This window comes from Vombatus ursinus, unplaced genomic scaffold, assembly GCF_900497805.2.
Source record: "Vombatus ursinus unplaced genomic scaffold, bare-nosed wombat genome assembly UNPS02009824.1, whole genome shotgun sequence".
Taxonomy (NCBI): Eukaryota; Metazoa; Chordata; class Mammalia; order Diprotodontia; family Vombatidae; genus Vombatus; species Vombatus ursinus.
In genome coordinates this window covers 3723911-3739260 of record NW_020949602.1, presented here as the reverse complement: position 1 = coordinate 3739260, position 15350 = coordinate 3723911, and the positions used below count along the sequence as shown (strand labels likewise).

Below are 15350 nucleotides of genomic sequence, written 5' to 3'. Positions count from 1 at the left end.
GACCTGAGTTCAAATCCCACCTCAGACACATAACACTTACTAGCTGTGTGACCCTGGCCAAGTCACTTAACCTCATTGCCTAGCCAAAAAAAGAAAAGAAAAGTTCTATGGGAGAGGCAATAATCAAGCTGGATAATAAGAAGGCAAGTAGAGTGGATAGGGAAGGCGTCCATTGGAAGGATTATGTTTTCAGGTTAGCAGTGAAAGGCCCAGGGGGTCAAAGTTTCTACCACTCCAGAATTGCAATCACATATGACTATTAAAATTATTTTATTACCCAGGAATTTAATTTTCTATGAAATTTAATTAACTAAAGGTGCAAGTTAAATATCTACCATGATGGAATGAAATAACAACATGTGTTTTATGCCTAAATGAAAATACTCTGGCAAAAGGAAAAAAATACACACACACACACACACACACACAAACACACACATTGGAAAATCCATATTTCAAAAATGAAGGTTATTTTAAAAGTTGTACTTAAAGAGAAAATTAAGCAATAAATTATCTTTATGTTGTTAGTAAAAAGTGTACTATGAGTTCAGCACATTTCAAATGTAAATTGTATGTAAGTTAATTATTAACTTTGTTTTAATTTTCTACCTCCACTAGAAAGAGAGATGTCCTTCTGTTTTAAAGAAAGAGGGTTCCAATCAGGAGCAAGCCCTGAAGCTTCACTGGAGATGATTAAATAGAATTATTGCTTTTATGAATTTTTAGCTTTTTCAAAGAAAAAACAAACCCAGGCCTTCCAAAAAATAGCCAAATGACCTCCTTGTAGAGTTGGCTTTGAACTTGGGGAAGAGACAACATTTAAGGAAAAGAATGCTTGTGTCCCACCCAGAGCAGGCAGAGTAGCCTACTGCTTTCTTGGTCAGCTCTTTCCCCATTCTGCGACCACTTAGCCTAATTTGGAGCAGGGGAGAAGACAATGAAATTATTAGAAATTTTAACTCCAACCATTTTCTCAGCAGCGGAATTGATTTCTCCATCTCTCTCAGAAGTGGAAAAGGCCTTTTGTTGAAAGGAAGAGAAATAACACTTGACCACTATCCACATGTCTTCTTCAGCTTTTCTTAGGAAGCCTTCAAAGGTTCTACCAAGAGTGCTGACATTTCCGAAGGTCGCCACCAAGGCAAACTTATCTGCATCATTCTACCTTGTTACTATCACGTTACAGTGGCCAAATACCACTCAAAACTGCACTAAGATTTTAGGGACACTCTGGGTATTGGGAAGGGATCTATGTATTGGGAAAGAAATATGGTTGGAGGATCTGGCTTTGGAAGAGACCTCAAGGGTCATTTAGCTTAGCCTTTTATTTTACAGGTAAGAAAACTGATTACCAAGGAGTAACACACCCAAGGTCAAACAGATAGTAAGTGATGGACAGGATTTGATAGAAATCCCCTCCATCCACAGTCAGTACTCAAAAATTAATAACATAAGTAACTCATGAGCATTTATTTATTTTCTTTCCCTCCCACTGGGAAAAGGGGGGGAAGGGGAGAAGAAAGAAAAAGCCACCCTTGTAACAAATATGTGTCGTCAACCAAAATAAAGTCCCACATTAGCCATGTCCACAAATATGCTACATTCTGAAACTTGAGTCCATCATCTCTCTGTCAGCAAATGCCAGTGATTAGAAATTGTAAAAAAAAAAACATCCACAAATATAGAATTTTTTGTTCCAAACCAAATAGTTTTCTTCCTGGGCCATACAATCTCCTACAGAGCGTAAGCAGGTATTGCAAGTAAGGAAATGGAGCTCCTAAAAAGCCAAATTAGGTAGAACAATGGAAAAAGTCTTGGTTCTAGATTCAAAGGATTTGGGTTGAAATCCTGGATCTGCCACTGGTCATCTGTGTGACCTCAGGCAAATCACATAACTTTTCTGGGTCTCTGTGTTCCGATTTCTAAAATAAGTGGTTTGCAGTATATCAGAGCTGTCAAATTTGTGTACCTTGAAGCTCACAAAACTGAGTGTGGCCCAAATGAGATTCATTTGTCCAAACTGAAATAGAAATGCATCCTTGCAGGCTATACATTGACTTAGAAAACTACAAATTAATATCATCTATGTGGTATTTTTACTTATTTTGCAAGGATAAATGAGATGAACTATCTAAAAGTATTTTGAGAAGTATAAAGTATAATAGCAATGTAACATATGCATATGTATTTTATGTCTACAAATGTATAGAAATATAGATATGTAGATCTATGATTATATATAATATTATAGATATATTAGATGGATATTATATGTTATATAGAAATTATATGAGACAGATAATGATCCAGTCTAACTTAGAAAGGAAGCTAGATACTGAGAGGTAACAGTTGATAAAGGATAGATCAGATGAGGAAATGATTATTATCAGGTCATTTCTGCAGCCGAAAGGGAAGCCTAGCATATTAGGCACCAAGATCAGCACTGGGCTTTGAGTCACAAGCAGTGAGCTCCAATCCCAGCTCAACACTTACCCTGGGTTCCACTTCTAGCGGGGTGATCTTGAGCAAAGAAATTCACCTGACTCCACTAAGCCTCAGACTTCTCATCTACTGAGTGGGGATGACGATATTCACAAATACCCATCTTGTAAGGATCTCCTGAAGAAAATGTTTTATAAACTTTAAAGCACTCTTTGAGGGCGAGTTATGTGAGGAATCATTAATTCTTTGTAAGGGTCTTAGGAATCATTTTCCAAGAAAAAAAATCGAACGAACATCACCTGTTCCCAAGAGGCAGAAGGAAATACACTTACATTGTCAAACTTTTTTTTTTCTCTTCAGGCTGTGACCCAGTTAGAGCTTTTTGGGGACATGTCCACCCCTCCAGATATAACCTCTCCCCCAGTAAGTATCCATTCTTTACTTATGCCCTCTGATCTCCCAGTTGTTATTTGTCTGTCTTTCCTTTTCTTCTTCCAGCACCCTCTGCTCTTTACTTAACTGTTGCCATGATTTAGAAAGCAGGGCTGTTGCTTCTAGAGAAGAGGATGACAGTGGCTGTTGTTTGAATTCTTAATGAGTACACCAATCTCTCTCTCTCTGTCTCTCTCTGTCTCTGTCTCTATCTCTTTCTTTCTCTCTCTCTCTCTCTCTCTCTCTCTCTCTCTCTCTCTCTCTCTCTTTCTCTCTCTCTCTCTCTTTATATATCTCTCTCTCCCCTTTCTCTCTCTCTCCCTCCCTGACACTACTCTCTAAAAGCAGAGTTCATTCAGGATTCAGGTTTGATACTATTAAACAAGCCATGGTTCTGTTGTTGAAAGGGAGAGCAGGAGAGCCAGAGGAGATCTCCATGTTGAAGGATCAGAGCTCAGTGGCATTTGCTTCCTAGGACGGCATTCTCTGTGTCTCTCTGTATGGTACCTCCTCATTCTGTGGGGGACCTATATAAGGAACTCACGTTCAGTGGGCTGGATTCTACCTTCTAAGGCACAAAGTCCTCCTAAGGGGTAAGGTGAGATGACACAGTGTTAAGGATAGTGAAGGACTGAATAAATGAAAGAAAAGCATTTATTAAAGATTTACTGGGTGCCAAGCACTGGGCTAAGTTAGCCCTCTCTGACTCTATTGGCCTCACTTTTGCCTGATAAATCAGGTCTCTAATGTTTAGTTCCTTAAATTTCCCTTAGCCTAAATTGCAATAATAAATTACTAGTCCTAGATTGAGCCAGAATATTGTTTCTCTCCCAATTCTGGAATACCACCACCCCCCATACACATCTCATAGAATCTATCATTAACTTCCTTCAAATCCCACTTCAATCTCCACCTTCTCCATGAGTACTTCTTTGTTCCCCCAGATATTTGGGGTTCCCTCTAATAATAAACTTGTGTCCATTTTATATATCGTCTCTTTCAGCTCCAGCTTACCACGGAGACATATAAATACAGATATATAGCTATGGGGAGAGAGAGAGAGAAAGAGAGAGAATGAGACTGATACTGAGAGAGGTGGAGAGACAGACTGACATTGATAGTAAGAGAGATAGAGACACACAGAGACAGAGACCAAGAGGGATCGTGTGTGTGTGTGTGTGTGTGTGTGTGTGTGTGTGTGTATTGTTTCATGCCGTCTCCCCAATTAGACTAACTTTCCAAGGGCAGGGATCAGGATTTTTGGTTATTGTTGGTTTTGTTTTGCCTTTCTTTATATCCCCAGAAATTAGTATAGGGCTAACGTAGAGTAGATGCTTAATAAATGCTGTTGACTTAATTGTAAACTCTAAGAAATACCTCACTTTTATCTTTGCAACTTCAATGCCTAGCACTGGACCTTGTCCTCGATATGCATATAATAAATGATTGTTAATTAACTGATTGTTTAATTTTTTTTTAGTTAATAAGCATTTGTTTTCTTCTTCCTCCCACCTCTTCCACCCACAAAAAGAAAGAAACCCTTTGTAACAAATAAGCATAGTTAAACAAAACAAATTATTAGTCATAAGGAAGGTGGCACAGATAGGGATGACTTTGGAAATCCCAGAATCCCAACACTGGGAGAATTTTATGTGTTTTGGGGTGCTGGGGAGCCCTAATAAATACAAGAGTTTTTCTGCTAGTACCACCCTCAGTGGTTTTGCTAGGAAATCTTCAGGGCCAGCTTCATGCAGGGCCCAGTGCGGTAGTCTAAGCCTGAGGCATCATTGCCATGGGTCATTGGCCAGATGTGCATCAGAAAGAAGGGGCAATGACCTCTTTGCTGAGCACAGATGGTGCCAGGCTCTTCAGCCACTGATGCCAGGAGAGGAGTCCAGGGTCAGCTGCATAGCTCTAGACACCTGATGTCATTGAGTTCCTGTGACATTGGAATGAGCAACCTCCTTCATGGGAGAAATGGGAATAATACCATGAGATTGGAACTTTGCTCTTTTGTCATAGGGTTCAGTGATACCTCAGAGGAGATGTAGTCTAACCTCCTACAGATCAAGGATGCCCTCAACAGCATCACCCCAAACGTTCAGCCGGGCAGGGACTAACAAGGTCTAGCGGTGGGAAATCCATGCCCACCATCGGCAGTCCTTTCAATATTCAGGCAACTAGGAGTAAGGAAGATGATATTGAGCCAAAAAGATGCATCCCTGCACCTCCAACTTATTGTTCCTAGTTCCATCCTCTTGAGTCAGCCCTTTAGATATTTCAAGACAATGAAGATGTCCCCCCCCCCAATGTCAATCCCACAATCCCCACCACATCATTCTTTTTTCTATGGGAAACATCCTTAGTTTCTTTATCTGGTTCTTGTGTTAGTCAGTTAATAAACATTTTTTAAGCACCAGGCACCATGCCAGGCACTATGCTAAGCTCTAAAGATAGAAAAAAAGGCAAAAGACACTCCCTTCTCACAATCAAATGAGGAACTCTCAATCTAATCATATGGCATGGCTTCAAGCTCCCTCACCATCCTGGTCGTTATCTCCAATTTGTCAATGTCCTTCCTAAAATGTGGTAGTGTGGTAGGATGGGAAGAACACTGGATCTGGAGGCTGTATGTTCATCCCACCTGAGAGGAGAAGCCCTGTGAAGGAGCTTGACCAGGGGAAGAGTTTGGAAGGTCTGGCCACAAAAACCCGGTTACAGGGGTAGGGGGAGAAGTTGGGAAGAAGAATGTTGGTGGGGGCTCAGAGCATCTTAAGAGTCCCTCCAGAGGTACTAGGAAGTAGTCAAGTTGTGTTCCAAGAGTTCTGAAGTGCTGATGAGGATGGGAAGAGACAACAGAGGTGGAGGAAGGATGGAGCTGAGGTACCTGAGGCTGAGCAGAAAAGTCAAATGAAGTTCAAAGTCTGGGACGCTAAAGTTCTGCTGAGAAAAGCAATTCAGATACACAGGCTCACTGCTACCATGAGAAGGGTACCGTGCTTAGAGACAAAGGACCTGGATTTCATTCCTGATTCTACCATTTACCTTCTTAGGATTACAGAATAAGTCACTTACCATTTCCTTATCTTCAAAGGGGATTAGATTTCGCCATCTCCCTTGGAGCTGTAACTCATGGGAATATAGACTTAAACCTGCAAGGGGCCTTTGAGATCCTCATTTTGCAGATGCAGAGAGAAGTGCCTTGCCCAGGATCATATGAGTAGCAAGTGTCTGAAGTAGGATTTGAACCCAACTCTTCTTGACTCCAAGTTCCATCTTTGTATTATCCTACTCTGCCACTCACATTCTATATGATCCCGGAGATTGTTAGAAAATTGCTTTGCTCAGAGACAAGCCTTGGATGCATGTACCACTCATTCGCTTCTGGCTTTTAAAGATGAAGAAAGTGGAAATGGTAACAATCATCCCACCATTTTGTCTCTAGAGCTTCTCCTTCCACACATCACAATGGTCCTCCTTATCATACTCCATCTGATTTTTTCTCTTTTTCAGACTCCTGCAACTCCAGGTGATGCCTTTATCCCGTCTTCATCTCAGACACTCCCCTCTAGTGCCGAAATGTTTGGTTCTGTACCTTTCAGCACTACTGCTGTACCCTCAGGTAAGGAAGAACTCCCTGGATTGACTCAACTTGAGATCAGCTTTCACTCAGGCCAGGTCTTACAGACCAGCGATAGGAAACACGCCACCCACCTACATGCAGCCCCCAATACTCCCAAGTGCCACCTGAATGAGATTAAAATATAATTGGGGAATATTTTACAAAAGAAATAAAGCTATTTTAAAACATAGGTAATATTATACTTTAAAATTAAGTCAATATGCAGCCCACAATATACAGCCTTGTATATGGGTTTGCTGTTATCTGGTCATTCAGTCATGCTCTACTCTTTGCGACCCCATGGACCATAGTGTTCATGGGGTTTTCTTGGCAAAGATCCTGGAATCATTTGCCATTTCCTTTTCCAGATGTACAAATTAATGCCCCCTATTTCTATTTGGTTTTTTGTTTTTGTTTCTGTTTTTGCTAGGCAATGGGGTTAATTAAGTGCCTTGCCCAGGGTAACACAGCTAGTAAATTTCAAGCATCTGAGGCAGGGTTTGAATTCAGGTCCTGCTGACTCCAGGGCTGGTGCTCTATCCACTGTGCCACCTTGCTGCCGCGCCTCGATTTCTATTTGAGTTTGATATCACTAATCTAGAGGACCCACCTCTTGCTAGCTTAGGAGGTCACTGAGAAGTTGGAGAGGACTAGGGGAAAGGGAAGGGGATTGGCTATCATTTCTTTCATCTGTAAAATGACTGATTTAGACTACAGCATCTCTGAGGGCCCTTTCAGCTCTAGCATTCTCTGTTCTGACATTCTATGGCTTAATATCCCTGGGAGCTCTTGAAAGTCTAGGAAGAAACAGTAATATACTGGGGAAGAAGATTTATTGCCCCTAGAGTCAGAAAACACCCGGTCAAACCCGACCTTTGATACTATACCCTTAATTTTGGGCAAGTCATTTAAGTTTACTGGGCCTCAGTTTTCTCATTTGTAAGATGAGAGAGTTGGTATAGATGATCCATTCCAGCTTTTGATATATAATTCCATATTTGAAAGTCCCTGATATTTCTAATTAGTCTCTTTTAAGGCCCCATCAAGCTCAGTTTTAATATTCTGTGTTCTAAAGATCCTCTCAAAGGGCTTTCTCAGTTTTGACATTCTGTGTTCTAAGATTCCTCTCAGCTTTTGAATTCTCTGTTCTGAGACCCCTCCCAGCCCTGGCATTCTTTGCTCTAAGGTATCCTCCCAGCCCTGGAATTCTCTATTCTGCTCTACAGTCCCTCCCAGCTCTCACATTCTCGGATTTATTTTCTCATATTTGGTGACTCTCAGAGTCCTTTTAGTTTCTTTTATACTTCTCCAAGGGGCTCAGAATCATCTTCCTTGATTGCCAGTTACACTGGTAACCTTACATTTGCATTACAATGAAGCAAAGAATATTCAAAAGGGAAAGTCTTAAAGAAAAGCCTGAGCCTGGAAGTGACCCTTGACTATAGCGGTAACTGCATTCCACCCTCCTAGAAATAAAGAAAGACAGCCCCAAGCATTCATTTATACATTCATTCACCCTTTACTGCCATGGTGAGGGAGATGCGGAGCAGAGCACTATTCATACATTGCTTGGGTAATTGGACTAGTCACATCCTTTTTCTGGTCCTCAGTTTATCTTCATCTGTCAAATGGAGTCATACTATATTACATATAAAATCCCAACAGAAAGAAAGAAAGGAAGGAAGGAAGAAAAAAAGGAAAAAATAAAGAAAAAGGGAAAGGACAGGAAAGAGATAAACATTTTAGTAAAACAACTCAACAGCATCATTTGAGTCTGACAGTGTATGCAGTTATGCACACTCCTATGCTCTCACCTCTGCAAAGAAAGGAGGGAAAGACATTTTGTCTTCCCTTCAAGGGGCCAAGATGAGTCACTTATAATTATACAAAGTCCAGATTCTATTTTTAGTTCTTTCCATTTACATTGTTGTTATCACTGGGTATATTGTTTTCCTTTTCTGATTATTCTACATTTCATCTGTTCACATAAGCCTTCCCATGCTTCTCTGAGTTTTTCATATTCCTCATTTATTAAATGTCACACTATCCCATCACATATGTTCATGTCCCAAAGTTTGTTCAGTCATTCCCTAATCAATGAGCACCTATTTTTGTTTTCAGTTCTTTGGAATGAAAAATAAAAAAAAGTGTTACTGTGACTATTTTGGTGTACATGGAACACAACCTCCTTGGTGTAAATGCCTAGGAGAAGCACTGATCTTTTATAACTCTTCAGTGCTACAAAAGCAAACTTAGATATTTAGTAGCCTACCTTTTCCTTCTCAAAAGAAGCATTTACCTTTAGACAGCCCCCCAAATCAATATAGTTGCTCAATGGATATATTCTTTTCCTTAAATATTAAATCACTTCCAGTCCTGTGGAGACTATACTAAAAAGAACTATGGTTTTCTTCTCCTCTTCTTTCCTCCTCCCTATTGAATTTTTCATTAAAAGCAATTTTATTCCTATCTTAGCTTGTCTATCGCCTTAATTTCCCAATATGTCACTCTTTTCTCTGACTCCAAGAGGATCATCTTTTATAATAAAGAATAAAAAAGGGTGATAAAAGTTCAGCAAAATGTACCAGCACCTCACCCAAGTGAGCTATATGAGTTCTCAGAATCTATAGTCCCTGTTTGTTCTTATGTTTCTTCTTTGAGGCCAATCTATTTATTTTAATCTCAAAACATTCACTTCCACTTTTGTTGTTTCTGTTGTCCTTTTCATTTACATCTTTCCTGCCATTGTGCACATTGTTTTCCTAGTTCTACTTCCTTGACTCGACATCAGTTCATACAAATCTTCCAGTATTTCTCTGAATATTTTTTATTCCCTGTTTCCCATTCAATGAGCTTCCATACTCTGCCCCAGTTCTTTGCTACTTCCAACAGGACTTTTCATCTCTCTGTCACAGAATGAAGATAGTTACTAGAAAACAAAATTCACAAGAGCACCTCACTAATCATCTCCTTTCACTTTTCGACCCAGAACACTTCTAATTGATCAGAGCTCAGTTGTCTAAACAGATGTCACCCAGTGTTAACTCTCCCCTGATGAACACCCCTAAGTAAACTGTTAATAAGCTGTTAAATCCAAGGTAAACCCACACCAGTTTCAGCCTTATCACATGATTTCTCAGGATCCAAGTTAAGATTTCCCACCAGGCTAGATCGAAATGTAGTTCTAAGGTCAGAGTTCCTGTGTGGTATTCTATCCTCAAGACCTTCCCTGAAAGAAAATGGGGGTGAGAGACCTTCAAATGCACAGACACACAAGCCTGTTTCCCTGCGATTCTAAGCTTCTGTCCCCATCCCCCCGCCCCAAATACTGTGCTCTCAGCAGATGGCACAGAGCCAGGGAGACATGCTAATAGCTCTCCAGAAAAATGTGCTCAACCCATCTGTCAGCCCTGGTTGAAGAAGAAGAGGAAGAAAAGAAAGAAAGAAAGAAAAAAATAAAACTAGCTCTCATAAAATAAGCATCTCTTGCACTGTGGATCATTCTTGGAGTTCAAATGCTTGCTTGGAATTCTCAAGCTATTGCTCAGTTCCTGCCGGTGGAAGCCTTTTGTCCATGTACTGACTGCTCATTCCTGGGTATGGCACAAGGAATGCCAGCCTCAGAAAAGAAGATCAGAGTCTGAGGCTTAACTCTGCCACCTGTTAGCTGGGGAGTGGAGATCAAGACAGTCTACCTTTTGGGGTCTCTGTTTCCTTATGTGTAAAATAGTGATAACTGAACTTTCTCTCCCTACCTCACAGAGCTGCTGTGAGAATAAGATAGCCTTAGAGATTTGACTTTTGATTTCATTGATATAAGGAATTCCTGGATGATGAACTTCCTCTACCAATGCCAGTGGGCACCTCATTTAAATGACAGTGTTAGAGCTGATTAGAGCACTGGAAGGAAGATCAGGAGCCTTGCCCAGGGTTATACAATTCTTATCATTATCATTATTGTTATAGTTGTTATTGTTATTGTTAGTGACGAGAATGATTTATTGTTGTGTATGTGTTCTGACTAACTGAACTCCTCTCCCAACATTATTCTCCTAGGTTACGTTGCCATGGGTGCTGTCCTCCCCTCATTTTGGGGACAGCAGCCCCTTGTTCAACAGCAAATTGCCATGGGTGCTCCGCCGCCAGTGGCTCAAGTGATGCCAGGGGGTCAGCCAATAGCATGGGGCCAACCAGGCATCTTTCCTGCCCCCCAGCAGCCATGGCCATCCGTAGCTGGTCAGTTCCCGCCCACCGCCTTCATGCCAACACAAACTGTGATGCCTTTACCGGCTGCCATGTTTCAAGGTGCCCTCGCCCCCCTCGCCACTATCCCCACCACCAGCGATTCCACCCGATCGAGCCCCCAGACAGACAGGCCCCGACAGAAAATGGGTAAAGAAATGTTTAAAGATTTCCAGATGGTCCCGCCTCCCCCGGTACCCTCCCGGAAACCTGACCAGCCTTCCCTCAGTTGTACCTCAGAGGCCTTCTCCAGTTACTTCAACAAAGTCGGGGTGGCACAGGATACAGATGACTGTGACGACTTTGACATCTCACAGTTGAACTTGACCCCTGTGACTTCAACAACGCCATCGACCAACTCACGTGAGTAGTCGCCTTACATCTTGTACCTCTGGGGAAGGTACATGTCTCTAGAGGCAAACTGGAATCCAACTGTCCATAGAACATCACCAGATCTCAATGTCCATTGATTGATTAATTGATTGATAATAACCCTCTTTTAATTTTCAGCCTATCAAGCCTATAAAATATAGCGTACATTTTAAAGCAACTACTGTGTGCAAAGCACTGGGGAAGATACACAATGTAGACAGAATTCCATGAGGTTGCAAAAAAAGGGGGGGTGCAAAAACAGAGCCCCTGTGCTCAAGTAGCTAACATTATAATGGGAGAGACAAGATAGAAACAACTATGTGAGTGTGTGTGTGTGTGTGTGTGTGTGTGTGTGTGTGTGTACACAGTCCAGAGAGAAGGTAATTATAGAAGGAAAACACTAACAATTGGGGGACGAGGGAGGGCTTCCTGGGGAAGGTCTCTTTCAGAAGATGAAATTTGAACTGAGTCTTGAAGGAAGCCAGGAAAGCCAGGAGATGAGGGAAGGAGGGAGGGTGTTCCAGGCATGGGGACAGCCAGAGAAAATGCCTGGAGTCAGGAGATGGAGTGTCTCCTGTGTGCTACAATAGAGAGACCAGTGTCACTGAATCAAAGAAGATGGAGGAGGTTGGAGGTGGGAGGTGGAAAGTGAGAGACTGAGATGTAAGAAGACCAGAGAGGTAGAGGGAGGCATGGTTAGGAGGGGCTTTCAGTGCCAAGCTGAGGATTTTATTTTTGATCATGGAGGTAACAGAGAGCCACCGCAGTTTATTAAGACTACGAAATAGAAGGATGATGTGGTCAGGCCTGTGCTTTAGGAAAATCACTGGAGAATGGATTGGAGTTGGGAGAAACTCACAATGGGGGGACCAGTTAGGAGGCTATTATGCTAGTTCATAAGGGCCCACACCAAGTGGTGGCTCTGTAAGGGGAAAGAAAGGGATCAATCAGTCAACCAGGCAATAAACATTTATTAAGTACCTACTGTGTGCCAGGCACTACGCTGACTAAGCCCTGGATATATAGGAAGTGTCATAGAGTTAAAAATGATAAGACTGAGTATGTGGATCGTGTCACACAAGGAGCTGAGGATAGCACAAAGACAGACCAGGTGACTGGAAGAATGGCAGGGCCCATGACCATGACAAGAAAGGTGGGGGAAGGGACTTGAGGAGCCAACTAGTCTGACCACTTCTTTTACAAGAAGGAAAGTGAGGGCCAAAGAAGATACGTGATTTGTCCGAGAGTTGATGGACAGGGTCAAAGGTTGGATCTGAACCCAGATTCTTGGACTCCAGAGCCAAGGGTCATTGTGATGTGTCATCCTGCCTCCTGCTGGTTCTGGTGCTGGATTTGAAGTCAGGAAGCCTTGGCCAGAGTGGGAGGTGCAATTACAAAGACAAGCGCTCCCTACCCTTAGCAACTTACATTGAGACAGGGAAAATAACATGCTCCTATGGAAATTTGTGCAAAAGACAAACAAAATTAATCAAATTTAAGGGGCAGTTAGGTGGAGCTGCAGTGCATAGAGTGCTCAGCCTGGAGTCAGGAAAACTCATCTTCCAGAGTTCAAACCTGGCCTCAGACACCTTCCGGCTGTGTGACCCTGGGCAAGTCACTTAACCCTGTTTGTCTCAGTTTCCTCATTTATAAAAGAGAGAAGGAAATGGCAAACCACTCCAGTCTCTTTGCAAAGAAAACTCCAGATGGGATCATGATGAGTCAGACACAACGGAAAAACAACTGAACAACATCAAATTGAGTTTGGGGATGGTGGCCCTGAGACCTGAGGGCATTAAGAAAGGCCTCATATAGAAGGCATTGCTTGGGCTGATAAGAATCTAGGGATCCTGAAAGGGGAAGTTAAGTAGGATAAGCATGCCAGGCATGGGAAACAAGGTGCAAAGGACTAGAGATGGGAGCTGGATTATTGTGTGTGCGAAACAGTGAGGAAGCCAGTATGTCTGGAATGTAGAGTACATGGAGGAGAATAATGGGCAACAATACTAGAGAGGTAGGAAGTAGAGGGCGGTGTGTGAAGTATAGATCACAAGGCCTATTCTACAAATAAGGAAACTGAGGCACAAGAAAAGTTAAATGTCACTAAACTCATAACTGTCAGATCTAAGATTCAAACCCATCTTTCTCTGTCTCTATCTCTTTCGGCCTCTGTTGCTCTCTGTTCTCCCTCTCTCTCTCTGTCTCTCTCTCCCCCTCCTTTGCTCTCACTCTCCCTACCCAGTTCTCTCTTTGTATCTCTATTTCTTTGTCTGTCTCTGCCTCTGTTTCTCCCTCTGTGTCTCTGTGTCTCTGCCTCTCTCTCGTAGACATCTGCTCTTACAACGTGGCATTTAAGTAAAATTTCAAACTACATAAAAAGAGTGACTTAGTACAACGGTGAGCCTTCATCTCCAAGTTATATTGAGAGGAGAAGAAGACATATCTGAATATGATACAATGTGAGATACAAGACTTTAAGACAATCATTAAGTACCTACTGTTTGCTATGCACAATGTTAAAAGAATGGAATTTTATTTGAATTTTATTTATGACCCTCCTCATTAAAAAAAAATCACCATATTTTCCAAAGAAACCAAAAAAGTAGGAACAGGTCATTTTATAGAGCTACGTATGAATAATAATGACAGTGCTTCAGTGTTTGCTATTTGCTTTCCAAGTCCTATCTCATTTGATCGTCCCAGAAGCCCTGAGAGGCAAGTGCTGTTATTTTCCCCCTTTTATAGTTGAGGAAACTGAAACTGAAGAAATTTGAATGATTTATTCTAGCTCATGCAGCTAGTAATTATCTGAGGTCAAATTTGAACTCAGGTCTTCTTGACTGCAGGCCTAGTGCTCAATCTACTGTGCCACTTAGCTTTCTAACTTCAAATTATGAGTTTTCAAAGTACTTTGCATACATGATTTCATGTGATGCTCACAATAACCCCGTAAAGTACACATTTTACCCATTTTACAGATCAGGAAACTGAGGCCCAGAGAGATCGACTGGTTTTTATAATCATAGATTTTGAGCTAGAAGGGATCTTACAGGTCATCAAGCCCAAGCCCTTCATTTGACAATTGAGGAAACTGAGGCAGGTGATGGTTAAGTGATTTGCTCAGTCACACTGCTAGTAAGTGTCACAGGTAGCATTTGAACCCAGGTCTTCCAGGCTCTAAGTCCAACATTATGCATGCTACCACAGTACCTCACCTTGTGACACGTTACATATAATCAATCTATCCAAAAGCATTTATTAAGTGCCACTGTTATACCAGGATCTGTACCTAGAAGGCACTGGAAAAACAAGTTCAAAATATTCAATAATCCCTTCTCTCAGGGATCTTGTATTCTAATGGAAGAGATAGCATGACGTTAATTAAAAGAGATATATGCAGAAATAGGAAGATGGGAAAGCCTCCTACGTTTGGAGCAGGAAGGGCCTCCCTGAGTCCCAGCTTTGAGGCTTACTCCCTATGTGGCTCTGGAAAGGTTCATAGGATCCCAATAGAAAGGTCCTCAGACTAAAGAGTTCAATCACCTCATTCTAGAGATGAGGAAACCGAGGCCCAGAGTGGTCATATACTCACTGACCTTGATCTGAATGGGACCTCAGAAGTCATCTAGTTCACCCTCCTCCGAGGCTCAGAGAAAGTTAGAGTGACCACCCCAGGGTCATACCACTAGTAACTACCAGAGGTAACATGTGTGCCCAGGTCATTGGGCTTCTCACTATGCCATGGCACCTCTGAGCACAGAGAAGGCAGTTGATTTCTTCGCCGCTCTGAGCCCCAATGTCTCCGTCTATAAAGTGAGGATGGGGAGACCCACGTTTCCTCCCTTATAGGGCCCTTGTGAAGAATGTGCTTTGTAAAGTGCTAAGTTAAAGTGAGCCACTGTTATTCTGAAGTCATGGAATGCATTCCTCCGGCATCTGTCTAGTGTATGCCTCCCATGCTGGCTGCCAATTGGAAAGTGATGAATGAAGAGGAGACTTTCAGAGTGTGTCCTTGTTTCAGTCCAAAAATGGGAGGAGGGGCAGGAGGCAGCAAACACTGCTCAGCATCACAGCTCTGCCATCTGTGGAGCCGGGAGCCATCTGGGGGTAGATAGTGAGGCCCAAAAGAATCTTTTTTTTTCTTTTTTTGAAAATCCATTGTGTCCCTTAAAATCCAGTCCAAGTTCGTACCTGGAGTAAGAACCTCCAGTCTGTCCTTTGAACAACTGGCCAAGAAATC

At 42.0% G+C, this 15350-nt stretch overlaps 1 protein-coding gene across 8 annotated transcripts in view; it reads left to right on the top strand.

Moving 5' to 3' along the window:
- The window catches only part of DAB1 (DAB1, reelin adaptor protein), a 705788-nt gene that overhangs the window by 666407 nt on the left and 24031 nt on the right, over positions 1-15350 (top strand). For all 8 annotated transcript variants that reach the window (XM_027852803.1, XM_027852805.1, XM_027852810.1 and 5 more), the window contains 3 exons: positions 2803-2865; positions 6388-6496; positions 10553-11101. In XM_027852803.1, the coding sequence (XP_027708604.1) occupies positions 2803-2865; positions 6388-6496; positions 10553-11101 (721 nt within the window). The remainder of the gene's footprint in view (positions 1-2802; positions 2866-6387; positions 6497-10552; positions 11102-15350) is intronic.